The following is a 13,858-nucleotide window of genomic DNA, read 5'->3' on the forward strand; positions in this document are numbered from 1 at the left end:
AAAGGAAACGCATATCAAATGTGAACTCCAAAAGGTAAATGTAAAACAAAGCTGAAAAATAAAAGTGGAGTCACAAGAAGAAGAAAGACATGATGGAAAATCATCACACTTTTTTCAATGTCTGCAGCCCTTTTCCCTGCCAATCCTTGTTTTGGTGTCAATATCCAGTTTGTGCCACTGCTATGAAATGTATGCGTTTTAGTATGTTATTAATGAAAAAAAAAGGCAGCCGGAACGGACCCATCCCTTTTTTTCCCCACCACAAAACATGATTTTGACCTATACAGCTTTTTGTATCTCCCACCAAGAAAATCCTCTCGAGAAGAAGCAGAAAGTGACGTACATGGCAGGACCGCCCTCAAGTGGACTCGTTATTATTATATTAGTTTTACCTGCTGAAAGGTAGCTTTTTGTTCCGTCATGTTAGCCAAAATTCCGGCTCGTTTTATTGCGGGATATTGTTCCAACACTCGGGAGGATGGATTAATTCTTCATACTTTTCAAAAAGACCCGGTTCGTCGTGAAAAATGGATTGCACGGGTGCAATGGATGAGAGCTTTGTGGGTTCCAAATGACAAGCAGGTGTGTATACAGCACGAAAAAATAAAATAGTTTGGGGGAGGGACGGGGACATAATCCTCTCAAAATGTCACAAAAGATCCGCGCACATAAGTCAGGGGTGCTAAATGTGTCGATGTACCCGTCGGCGCCAAGGGCAGCTTCGGATGAGCGGTGTGGCTTCTGTCTGGGAGTCTGTTGTTAGTTAGAAGTGATCCGCATATCATCTAAATATGGCTCGAAACAATAGGGTAATATTGCCCTGGCCACTCGATTGTGAGATGTTCTCTTCTATGAAAAGAGCTTCTGTGTCCAATGGAAGGTGGTACTGCGTGTTTTCAATAGTGAGTGTCGCGGTGTGACGTAACGAACAGAGGATGCTGGAAATATGCTAACTACTTGGATGTCGAATGAGACTTTGGAAACTTTGCGCATGGACGACATGCTCTCTGTTAATTTTTATTTTTTCGTATGGACAGTGAAGTGAATCATGTTATATATATTTTTCATTACAATATCTATTTTAGAATGTTTATAGGCATGACACTTGACCTTTAAATGTCGAAAGTTAATGGCAATGTTCACACGCCATTGTGTTTTTGGAATCTACTATTTGCTCTTGCAATTTGCATTCATACAGGACGGTGCACGACAAAAAAAGTATCATCAACTACCGTCACACTGGCCGGACTTCTGGTTCCTCTTGAAGCCTGGTTTGCATTGGCATACTGCGGTTGTGTTTGTCTGATTGCAGATGGCGTCCTCTCCGCATGGATTTGTTTTCTTTACGCATACATCGCCGCTGGAGACTACAAATACAAAACACAGTCTTTTGATTGCACACTCGCTTTCTGGATCTCCACCACCTGCAGCGGCTTCCTTTTGATGTCCAGAAGCCAAAAGGACAGCTGGTCTTTTACATCACATCCAACATTTCTCAAAAAACAGGGGCATACATACATTAGCATAAATACAACATCACAGCTAAAACTAGGAGATATCCCCGCCTCCTAATAATCTCACAGCATCACGGAGTAGTTTTTGCTCGCTTTGATTGAGTCAACTGGCGCCACACTCACAGGCTTTGCAGTCCAGCTCATCCGAGCCACCATCGCCGCAGTCGTTGAAGAGGTCGCACTGCAGCTGCATGGCAATACAGCGTCGATTACTGCAGGTGAATTCCGTCTTCCCACAAGGGCGAGGTCTTCTGGCCGCTACCTCTGCTATGGAACGCAGAAAAAAATACAAATATTAAAAAAATAAATGTATGTCTGTGTTTATCCATGGGTTTTCAAACTCTTTTTGTCCAGGGCCCCTTGACAGGGAAGACATCTCTTCCAGCCTAATGAGGCATATGCACCACCTATTTCTGTATTTGGCAAAAACAGGTCAAAGGACCTCACTCCAGAATGGTTAAATGGCAAAACCTTATTGCACCAGACCGCCACAAAGCACCCAGAGGAACATGAATCCAATATCTCATGTTTTACACAAGATCTCTTCGAGTGCTACCAAAGATGACAATGGCCAATGATCAGGATTTGTTCGTGTTTACACGTACAGAATATCATATTGTATATTTTTTTCCAAAGACACCATTTATAAAGAATGTTCAGCTCCAGCCCCCCATGTCATCACCCGGTTGTTATGGTCGTTATTTACAACAGAATACACAAGATGTCCACAAACCTGTTTTCCAGGTTTGATCAGGTGACATCCTGCAAGATTGAATATAACTAACATGTACACCCCAAATTAACCTAGGTATTATTACCTTTTTGATCAAAACTTAATATTAATGACCTTTTTTTTTTTTAAAAGAACTGCATTACATTAAATATTTATTCATTGTCGCTAGCTGACATGGACTTAGTCCTTTAACAATTTGGCTGAAAATAGTTCTTGAGTATGACCAGAATGAAGCATGTCGGACAACAAGCTTGGAACCAATCATGCTAAAATTTGCAAAAGACATGATGCCCATTTTATACATTGAAAAATCAATATTTTATCCAACCAATCATTTTCTGACGCATTTATCCTCACAAGTCTCACGAGAGTGCTGAAGCCTATCCCAGTTATCTTCAAGCAGGAGGTGGGTTACACCCTCAACTGCTTGCCAGACAATCGCACGGCACATATAAACAAACAACCAGTCACCCTCACATTCACACCTATGGATAATTTAGAGCAGGGGTACTCAATGCGTTGACCAAGACTGCTCGATCGCGGGATGGCGTGCCAAAAAAAAAAGACGTCAGCCAATGTTCCCTCTCAACTGCGCGCGTGCGCAATTGTGCAGCGCTGATCCAGTCCCTTTGCAGATATTCTGTGTTGTGCACAAAAACAATAAATAATCCAATGCAAATTGGAAGTATAACATACAGCTATTCAGTTTGTGCCATTTTGCAATGTGATTCAATGGGTGGGGGATGACTGGTTGTTACATCCAACGGCACAATTCACATACGTACAGCAAAAAAAAAAAAAAAAGAAGAAGCCACTGATTTCTTTTAGGCAGCACAGGGAACTTTCTCAGTGAACGACCGCTGCTCCGCCACACTCTGTTTTTCCTAGTTTACCTTACAATCACCCCCCCACCCGCTCTTAAAGACGTACACTCATGATTACGAATGTTACTGTACTTACGCAGCCCATCAATGTGTTTGATAATGACAGCATCCACCACCGCTTCTTTAGTTACCAACACAGTCTGGGCAACGTAGAGCAAAGATGAGCTAGACGTGCTGCTTATGTTTACTTTCCATATTATTGGAAAAAGTTAAAAAAGAAATGCTGTTGTTTTAAGATGCACTGACTGTCAGAGTATGTGAATAATTGAAGAAAAAGTGGATGAGATTTTCCCTTTTCCAAGTGGGAAAGGTCTGGTTTGAAGCCAAAGCAGAAAGTGCACGATCCACCTTGGCACAGCCTGATCCAGATGAAAGCATATACAATCCAGTGCACAAAAAGCTAATTCTTTATTTTAAATATAGGAGGCAACATAACATTAACCTTAAAACGATTTGGGAGCATCATCATCATCACCCCCACTTGCTCCCTGGCGGTAGCTCGCAAGAAGCTGGATGCTTGAAAAGTAGATCTTAGGGTAAAAAAGTCTGGGCACCCCTGATTTAGAGTCTCCAATTAATCTACCATGCTGGGACGGAGAAAACGCCACACAGGCGGAGCCAGGATTTGGACCGTGGTCCTTAGAATTGTCGGTCACAGTGCCACCAAGTGATTTATCAATGTGAAAAACTTTTGACCCAAGGTAAGTTCTTACACGTAGCAAGTATTAGATCGCCTTGCCTCACTTGTTTAGCTCTATATGAGAGGAAAGAGTGCGTGAGAGATAAAAAGTGGGATGTCGGATTATGATCTCTGATAAGGAAAAATTATTAGTTGGCCAAAAGCAAAGTTAGGTGGGGGTAATTGGTTTATTTTTGTTGTACTGGCATTAAATAAAAAATGCCACTATAAACTACTATCTGATGTTCTGAACCCTGAAATACAGCTTCCACGTTCAAAAGAACAATGTCAACAGCCGGTTACGATTCACAAATACGTATGTCATCTACACAAAAGGGTGGTTAGTTATTGGATCACTGCTAAGCACACCTTCGTAATCAAATATCGAGATCAAGAGGAAATCGAGTTTTTGCACAATGACGTGGGATGGAAAGAAGGAAGCAACAAAATTAAGCGAGAGCAGGAGCGAAGGGTGGCATGATGGGATTGAGGTCAGATTTAGAAGACGGATGGTGGGAAGAGGCGCACAATCGAGGGAGGTAATGGAGTGAAGTGAGAGACTGATGACCGGATCAATGGAATTAGAGAGGAAGATAAGAGGGAAAGAGAGAGAGGATGAAAGAGTGAAATATGAATGAAGTCATTTGTCCCGTTCACTCAGGCCTGCCTGGCGCCATCACTCAAGTCAGCGTTACACTGCACGAATATGTCAGGCTGTCGTAAAAAGAAAAGGAGATGCAACAGTTATTATGGAAGCAATTTGCAAGAATCTTTCACCTTCTGCATCCACAACGTTCAGTAATAAATGGTTAAAGATATTGAAGTAAGGTGGCAAATGTAATGAAATACAACAAGGGTACCATTTCCTCCTAATTGAACGACAGTAATCCACCACAAATGTATAGTAAAGTATTCACTAATTCCCCTAGTTATTTTTTTCTTTCCATTTGTACTCTTGCTGAAATACCCTAAGATACCACGCAAATTTCTGCCAAAGTCCTGTTAAAATTAGTAATGGAGTCAAGAAAGTAAAGCGGTGCCATGGAATTCGAGAGACCCGACTTTTTCAAGATATACGACCTGTCATTCGGTTGATTTTTTTTTTGCTATGACTTGCGAGTCCAAATTTCAGACGAGAGAGCTCACTTACCAATAAACAGCAGTTTGGCAAATAGTGGACAATTCTTCAAAAGGAGGATTTAAGATGGTTATTGTCATTTCTAGTTAAACTTTCACATCAAACTAAACATCAAAGAGAATAACACGTGTATTCAAAACAACCGTCCAAATTTTGCCTTAGGATTGTCCTGCTAGCTTTATGATAACATGTCATGAGAAACACCCTAAAAAGATGAACAAATAGCATGTCTGTCTCCACGTTATTTTTATATATTTCATCATAAACGGTGGAGCGACACGTGTAGACAGACAACACTGACAGGAATATATTTTTTATCCTCTGGAAAAAAGAAAAAAAGAAAGATGGCTGCATCTAAGTTAGAAGTTGTGAAAGTGTCCAAGTACAGATGTCCCATCATACTGCCCCTCGGTGGCCAAGGGACACCTGAAGGAGCTGCACAGTCGGAACGAATTATAATGGACAAACTCTTAATTCTTAATAACTCTTTACATTTTATGTACATTACTTGATGTTTGTATACTCTACAGTATTACAGTGTGTACTTTAATTTTAGAAAAAGTTCCAAGTTATGGCGCCACGGTGGCACAGCTGTAAAGCGTTGACCTCACAGTTCTGAGGACCTGGGTACAATTTCAGCCCCGCCTGTGTGCAGTTTGCATGTTCTCCCCGGTACCTGCGTAGGTTTTCTCCGGGCACTTCGGTTTCCTCCCACATCCAAAAAGCATGCAACATTAATTGGAGTTTCTAAATTGCCCGTAGGTGTGATTGTGAGTGTGACTGTTGTCTGTCTCTATGGGCCCTGTGATTGGCTGGCAACCAGTACAGGGTGTACCCCACCACCTGCGTGTTGACAACTGGGATAGGCTTCAGCACTCCCACGACCCTTGTGAGGATAGGCGGCAAAGAAAATGGATGGCTGAATGGTTACAAGTTACAAAAATGTGTGTTTTTTTCAGGAGGCAGGATTAGATTAATGGCATTTCCATTCATTTCAGTGGGACAAGATGATTTGAGTGTTTTGGCAGGGGGGTGGAGTCACTTACTAATGTTTATTTGGTATTAGAATAAATTATGTTTAACAGTAAGTGAAGTTAGTTGGAAATTGCGGTACAAGGTTTGTCATACTGTATATAAACTCCATCAACTTTTTGTACATTCATAAGCTTTATCATCTCATTTGATGCATCGTGTGCTCACCACACTCTTCTTCATCCGAGCTGTCGCCGCAGTCGTCCACTTTGTTGCAGACTTGGTCGGTGCGCAGGCAAACATGATTATTTCTGCAGCGGAATAGCCTCGTAGGAGGGCAAGGAAGTTTTTCTGCAGATGAAAGGAGATAAAAAGTAAATGGTTATGGCTCTGTGAGGGTGTAAAAAAACACACACACCACCCATTTAAATATCTGCCGTGTCGGGGCCGGGGGTTTGCCGTTTATAAATATCTTGTAGGGAAGACGGACACGGTGTCTTTGTAGCGAAGGAAAGTTGAGCGCAACCCACCGCACATGCCGGCGTCTTCATCAGAATTGTCTCCACAGTCGTCCTTGCCGTCACATATCCACGCGTGAAGTTTGCACAAGGTGTTATTGCAAATGAATTCATCAGCCCGGCAAAAGAAAGCACCTACGGTCACACAAAGAAATGAAACACTCCCCCGCACATTTTCAACATCAGCGCTCACTGAAGTCTCTTCAAGCGAACAAAAGGTGCTACTCAAGTTAGTTCCTCTCCACCTCCATCTCATTTAAAACCTTTTATAGCTTTTTTTTTCCATCCCTGGCACATAGGTGAGAAGCACTTGCCTAGTTGTTCTGTTCTTATCAGTCCAACTAAGACTATAATGGACAATAGATGTTGTGACATTTACCTGTTTTCATGCTGCTCAACCCCTCTATCTATTTTCTCTCTGTCTTACCCTCTTTCCCTCCACTCTGTCTCTCCATCACAATCCAACCAGCTTAGGCAGCCCATGACATGATGAGCTAGGCTCAGCGAAGATTCAGAGTCACTTGACTACACTGCCTGGAGCACTGACATGCAACGACACTATCGTGCAGAAAGACATCCACTATGAGTGAGACGGCCCTGCTATCACATTCTAAGCGAAAGGAGGGCGACGTTGAGTTTTGTGAGGGGGGTTGTTAATTGAAGATACATTTCTTAATCAAGTCTCATCCAACTGTGTGCCATGTGACTTTTTTCAGAGACTGTCATCTAGGGTTGCCACCTCCTTGAAAAATACACAAGGGACAACTCACCGACTAAGCTGGCCGGTGTGAGGGTCTGAGCGCTCCCTTGTGCTGAAAAGTCTCCTTGTGATGAATGCGCATGCGTTACTAACAGGGTAACTCTGAGTATGTAGCAGAAGCTTACTGGGAAATCTCCAGGTCTCATAGTTCCCCTTCTTCTCCATAAAGGGAGCTAACATACGTTATAACCTAACCCTAACCCAACCTTAAAACAAAAGTTGATAAAAAAAGATATACACATATATGTACATTCCCTGTGTTCATCTTTCTGAGACATCCATAGTGAAAATGAACACTTGGCGACACTTTGTCGAATGGCATATGTTGAAGCATGGATGGGGACGTTTCAGACTGGCCGGAAGTTTACAAAATATACACGCATGCGCATTACTTACAAAGAGACTTTGCAGCACAGGGAGCGCTCAGACCGTCACACCGGCATGAAAACTTTCACCCTTGCTGGTGGTCCTAAATGTTTTAAGCTCTTTTCTCTATACGAAAAGTAATTTTTAGTTTTGATCATTGGGCTCAAACCTGAATTTGATAGGGTGCATGTTCTTTACATACCATATCTGGTTCTGGCGTTGCGTGGTGGACAATAAATTGGTCAAGGGTTCTCTTGCTTGTTGTGTGCATACTGCTTTAGGTCACTTAGTCCACTGTGGGCTACAGAAAAAGTTCACTGGCACACAGTGCAGTGCGCTTTATAAACATTATCCCGCACTTTCTCTACCCAGGTATTACCATTTCCCTATTTTTCCCGATACTTTTATAACCTTTTCAGCTTTTTTCTCAAAGGAGCCTGCCAGAGGGTGCAGCCCTGTACAAGCCACTGTTGTCCTTGCTGCAATGTTGTTTTCAGTTATCTTCATGGCAAGGAAGCATGAATACCACGGTAGTAAGTAAGTTTCTTTCGGCTTGTCCCGTTAGGGGTCGCCACAGTGTAACATCTCAGATGAACTCTCATATTTGTTTGGCACAGTTTTTACGCCGGATGGCCTTCCTCTTAGGGAGTAGAGGCTCCAGTGAGATACGACCCCTGGTTGACCAAAGCAATGCTCGAACCACTAAGCTATGAGGCCTCAAGCATGAGCACCACAATGAGACCAGGATTATGGATTGACATACTTGTGAGTGTTCTTTCGGCCCATTGGTCATTAAAGCTGATTCTGATTCATTGGTCACAAAGCAGGAGAAATGGGAATAAATTTATTGTACATACATTTAGGTAACACCATGCCAGTATTGCCAGACACTATTTTCGATGTTCATAATAATATGGGACAAAGTGAGTTCTTTGAAAGCTCCATACACGATGCAAACTTTTGTTTCTGAATATAGGACGATTCCGTTTTTCAAGGGACGTTTGGCAACCCTCGTCTGATCGGAGTGAGAAAAACGGTGGCTACCGCTAATCCTATTTCTGTTAAACTAAGTGGGGAGAGCGGACTGGATTTCCGGAAGACACGTGGCTATTCTCCAAAATTGAGTTGAGTGGGTAGGTACTTAAATAATGAGCCCAACTACATGACAATGACATTTGAAACGGATCGACTGAATTTTTTTTTGCCTTTCGTCAGCTATTGCATCAACTAACCGTATAGAAACTCAAAGTCAAACCAGGTCATGGGATGATTTTGGCCCGCTATGGATAAAACAGTGGGGGAAAAATGGATGGGATTAGACCATTAAGAGGAGTGTCTAAAGACTTCTGTCCATATGTAAGTGTATGAGACGTCACTTAAACGCATACAGTATACTACAGTACCTACCCTGGCTGCAGTTTTCCTCATCACTATGATCCATGCAGTCCATAACGCCATCGCAACGCCAGCGTCGAGGGATACAATGCGCTCGATTCAGGCACAGAAACTCATCTTCTCTGCACTCTTTCACGCAGCCCCTCTGTTATTACACGGCGTAAATATGCTCTTTTAGTGACATTGATCCAAATGCATATTCAGTGATGGAAATGTGTGCTGACCTCATCCGAGCCATCCAAGCAGTTGTCATGTCCGTCGCAACGCAGACTGGCTGACACACAACCTCCACTGTCACACACATACTCGTTCACGGAACACGAGGGGGCAACTGCGAAGGAGAACACCAAACCGAATCGTTATCACACAGGTCCACATTGTAGGACCGGCAGTAAGTGCCTGAAATGGACGCGAAATGAGCTCAAATAATAATTCACATGGCCAACAAGTCAAATTGGCCATCCAGCCATTTTTTTTATATGGCTTGTGCTCATTAGGATGAATTGGAGCCTGTGCTAGCTGAGTTTGGGGGAAAAGGCAGGGTAGATCCTGGACTAGTCGCCAGGCCACATTTAGACAAACAAGCATTCACACCTAAGCACAAATAATTTTGAGCATTCTATCGATTTTCCCATCAATTACTCAAGTGATCAGATAAAAACTGTCATTATTAAACACAAAAGCGTGCATGTGAAGTGAGCTATTATTTTGGTCTATTTAAGGTTGCAGTATCTGCTACTTGAAGTGTGTGTATCTTTAAAAGGCAGTTCCTGCTCAGGATTATCAGAAAATGAGAGTGCAAAGATGTTTATAAATCAATCAGATTAGCTGCTAGCTGTTAGCCAGTTTTAGCAATCTTGTTGAGTCACTCGATGTGATTTGTGGCCATCAGCAGTTCATGTATCAATGTGCTTCATGTTTATTTTCTTTTTTTACTTTTGTTCAATAAATCCATTAAAAGTAAACCAACGACTGTGCCGATCCTTGACCACATTTGAGGGCATTTCGGTACGTCCTAAGAAGTTATGGAAGGCTTATTAAATGAGCTCATATCGATAATTCTGTGTTGGCAATTGTATACGTGCTGGCTTAGTAAACGTTGCACTTTACTGTAACTTCTTAAGGGTGAAATGATTCCAAACTTTGAACGTTTGCAGTCTTTTATGGTCTTTTAGCTCCTGGATCGCGGCCATCACACCAACTTATTTCCACAAAGACTGCTGCATGCGACAGCAGTAACATTTGTACGTGTTAAAAAGTGAGCTCTGGAAGGCTCCAAGCAAAGATTTTGCAACAATATATATTTTTTGTAATTAAATTGAGTTGTTCCAATAATTGCTGCAGCTCTAATTCTAATGCCGCACTTTAAATTGGTTCGAATCTCTGTGTAGTCTGGATCTATGTTTAGATAAGTTATTACTAACTACTGACAGCAAAATCATTTCTAACCACATCTTAAGTCCCGATGGGATCTTGGACAAGAAAATGACCCAAAAGCTCAATGATCGTGAAAACATTTCCTACCCTGGTGGAGCTTTCATTTTTGTCCCAGGAAAAAGGACAAAAAAATAAATCGACAAAATAACAAGAAACGCTGCTGTGCACCAACCAGCTTTCAGTAAATATATACAGTGTATATATATAAAAAACATGCTGTACCTGTTCCCTGGCAGTTTCTCTCATCCTCTCCCATCTTACAATCTTCTTGGCCATCACACAGCCACTTTTTGGAGATGCAGAGGTTATTGTGACACCGAAATTGGTCATCGGCACAATGTGCCTCACAGCCTTTCTGTGAGGCAAAATGCGATCGTAAGATAAAAAGAATGTTGCTGTGGAAAAACAGTGCTAACAAGGGCACTGAAATGAAACTAATCTGCAGAGTGTAATGTAATAATATTATGATGTTCGCCATCGCAATTGCACCATCACCCACGCGGCAACAAAAACGGCAGTGCAATATGTTACACTTGAACTGATACACAACAGTAAAAACAGTGTTCATCATTCAGCCTTGAAAATAGCGAGTGGGTGAAGAGCCACTCGTGGTTTGTACTGTGCATCCACTTGTGCAGAGAACTTGTGGGTCTCATTTGTAGCGTTTTTTTTTTAGCATATGCGACTTTCATCCCGGCTCAAAGATCATACAACGGGGGTGAGAGTTTAACTGTTGCGACGCTGAAAACTTCCACTGGGGATGAATATCTCTGAAAACGGGTTAATAAGGTAAGCATTAGGATGAATTATAGTAGGAATCTCCAGTGCAAATATTTAGACAAAGGGTAATTTCCCAACTAGATTCACTAAGAATAATGAATAATTACAAGTGTTTGCCCCTGAATTATGCACCGCATCATTACTATTGATGGGCCTACTTAGATGAACCTTGAAGGCAGTATTTCTACCACTGATATTTATTCTTCAACATATATTGTTGGAAATCATAACCAATGGGATTTACTAAACTTAAAAAGGTCATTTAACTCAGGGGTGCCCAGACGTTTTTACCTCGAGATGTACTTTTCAAGCAGCCAGCCTCTTGCGAGTTACTGACGACAGGGTGGAAGATGATGATGCTCCCAAACTGTTTTAAAGTTAATGTTATATGGCTTCCTATATTTAAAATACAGAATTAGCTTTTTGTGCACTGTATTGTCTGTGCTTTCATCCTGGATCAGGCTGTGCCAAGGTGGAATTGTAAAATTACACGCAATCTCATCCTGCACTTTCTACTGTGGCTTCAGACCAGACCTTTCCCACTCGTAAAAGAGAACATCTCGTCCATTTTAACCACTTTGTCTTCGATTATTCACATACTCCGACAGTCATTGAATCTTAAAACAACAGCATTTCTTTTTTAACTTTCTCCATTAATATTGAAAGTAAACATAAGCAGCATGTTTAGCTCATCTTTGCTCTACGTTGCCCAGACTGTGTCGCTAACTAAAGCAGCTGTGGTGGAAGCTGTCATTATAAAACACAATGATGGGCTGCGTAAGTACTGTAACATTTATAATTATGAGTGTACGTCTTTCAGAGCGCGGGGGGCGGGGTCAGGGGGCGGGGTCAGGGGGCGGGTGTAAGGTAAACTAGGAAAAGATTGTGTGGCGGAGCAGCGGTCGTTGTTAGAGAAAGTTCTGTGTGCTGCCTTAAAGAAACCAGTGGTTTCTTCTTTTCATTTTTTACAGTACGTATGTGAATTGTGCCTTTGGCTGTAACAAGCAGTCATCCCTCACTCATTGAATCACATTGCAAAATGCCACAAAGTGAATAGCTGTATGTTATACATTGAATTTGCATTGGATTAATTTTTTAGAAGAATATCTATAAAGAGATTGCATCAGCGGTGCTAAATTGCCCATGTGCGCATTTTAGAGGGAACGTTGACTTTTTTTTTTGGCACGCCATCCTGTGATCGACCAAGACTGCCTCGCGATGACACATTGCGCCCCATTAATTTAAATGGTGAATTTGATGAACTAGATCACCATAAAAGGTGCTCATTTTAGAAATATTTATAGAGCTCAAGTTTCCGTGACTGTATACTTGTTTTGGTTGACTCACAGATCTCAGAATATTCTGTCACAATATAAGCACTTATCCTAGTAAAAGAAATTGTTAGATTCTTCGTTTATCAGATAAAGTTTCTTTCTACCTGTATCCTCTTTTGTAATCAGTAAAGCATGGGTTGATTCCAACAAAAACTGTTTCTGACTAAAAGGGGAGAAACAACCTTTTTGTGAAGTCAAGCAGAACAGTGATTTTGACAATTATTATTATTTATTTTTTTACTTTTGTGACTAACTATAAAACAACAATGACTAACAATGGGATTTTGATGGCAAGAAAAAAAAAACTTACAATAAAGAAAACAGCATGAATTACGCCAACTCACCACATAGCTCAAATGTGGCTTTTTTAACATGTATTTTATCCCTTAAATCTTCTACTCAAAAGCTGTGCTGATATCAAATCCAGAGCAATGTAATGCTGCAATCTACAGGGATCTGTTAGTCATTACAGTGGTTTACAAAACTGGATTCCACCGACAAGCTGCGCGAGACCCACTTTCACATTGGAAAGCGACGAATATACCGTATTTTCCGCACTATGAGGTGCACCACATTATAAGACGCACCTTCAATGAATGGCCTATTTTAAAACTTTTTTTTTCATATATAAAGTGCACCGCATTATAAGGCGCATAGAATAGACACTACAGTATAGGCTGGGATTACGTTACATTATGCATCCATTAGATGGAGCCGCATTCAAGGCTCAATATTGATCCAAATATAAGGCGCCCCGGATTACCACCAGGCGCACCATCGGCTTTTGAGAAAATTAAAGGCTTTTAGGTGCACCTAATAGTGCGGAAAATACAGTACAGTATATTGACTGGTTGCAATAAACAATTGGATTTCGACTAGATGACTAGAAACATCCACAGCACTGAACGAGTGGTTATGGTGTCTCTGTACAATTTTTATTTTCTGATCTCTGATTTATAAAATGAAATACTTCATAAAAGCCACAAAAGTGCTTGTTATAAACTATAATTATTGCGTGATATTGATGTTAATGTGTTACCAGGGTGTCTCCAGACAGTCAGTGCCTAATGATCAAAAAACGTACCTCATCCGAATTATCCAAGCAGTCGTAGTCCCCATCACAGCGGAATCGGGACGATATGCAGTCACCATTTGCACAGGCAAAGTCTTTGTGGTTACAGGTGACTGGTGCTGCATCAGGAAAATGAACAAAATGTATGATTATAAAACAAAAACGAGCGATACAATCATGCACACTACCTGTACAGTAAACACATCTCCAAATATCATTATTAGCCAAATATTTTTGGTCGCAACGATGTGCTAATGCCTTTAAAAAAACGGTTTT

General features: G+C 41.4%; 1 protein-coding gene across 1 annotated transcript in view; it reads right to left on the reverse strand.

Moving 5' to 3' along the window:
* Window positions 1-13,858, reverse strand: part of lrp1bb (low density lipoprotein receptor-related protein 1Bb) — a 217,218-nt gene that overhangs the window by 32,423 nt on the left and 170,937 nt on the right. Inside the window, 9 exon segments of the mRNA XM_061842266.1 lie at window positions 1,233-1,367; window positions 1,638-1,772; window positions 4,671-4,679; window positions 6,149-6,271; window positions 6,451-6,573; window positions 8,972-9,104; window positions 9,184-9,290; window positions 10,619-10,751; window positions 13,595-13,701. Of these exon segments, the coding sequence (XP_061698250.1) occupies window positions 1,233-1,367; window positions 1,638-1,772; window positions 4,671-4,679; window positions 6,149-6,271; window positions 6,451-6,573; window positions 8,972-9,104; window positions 9,184-9,290; window positions 10,619-10,751; window positions 13,595-13,701 (1,005 nt within the window).

The sequence above is a fragment of the Syngnathoides biaculeatus genome, chromosome 14, assembly GCF_019802595.1.
Source record: "Syngnathoides biaculeatus isolate LvHL_M chromosome 14, ASM1980259v1, whole genome shotgun sequence".
NCBI classification, from domain to species: Eukaryota; Metazoa; Chordata; class Actinopteri; order Syngnathiformes; family Syngnathidae; genus Syngnathoides; species Syngnathoides biaculeatus.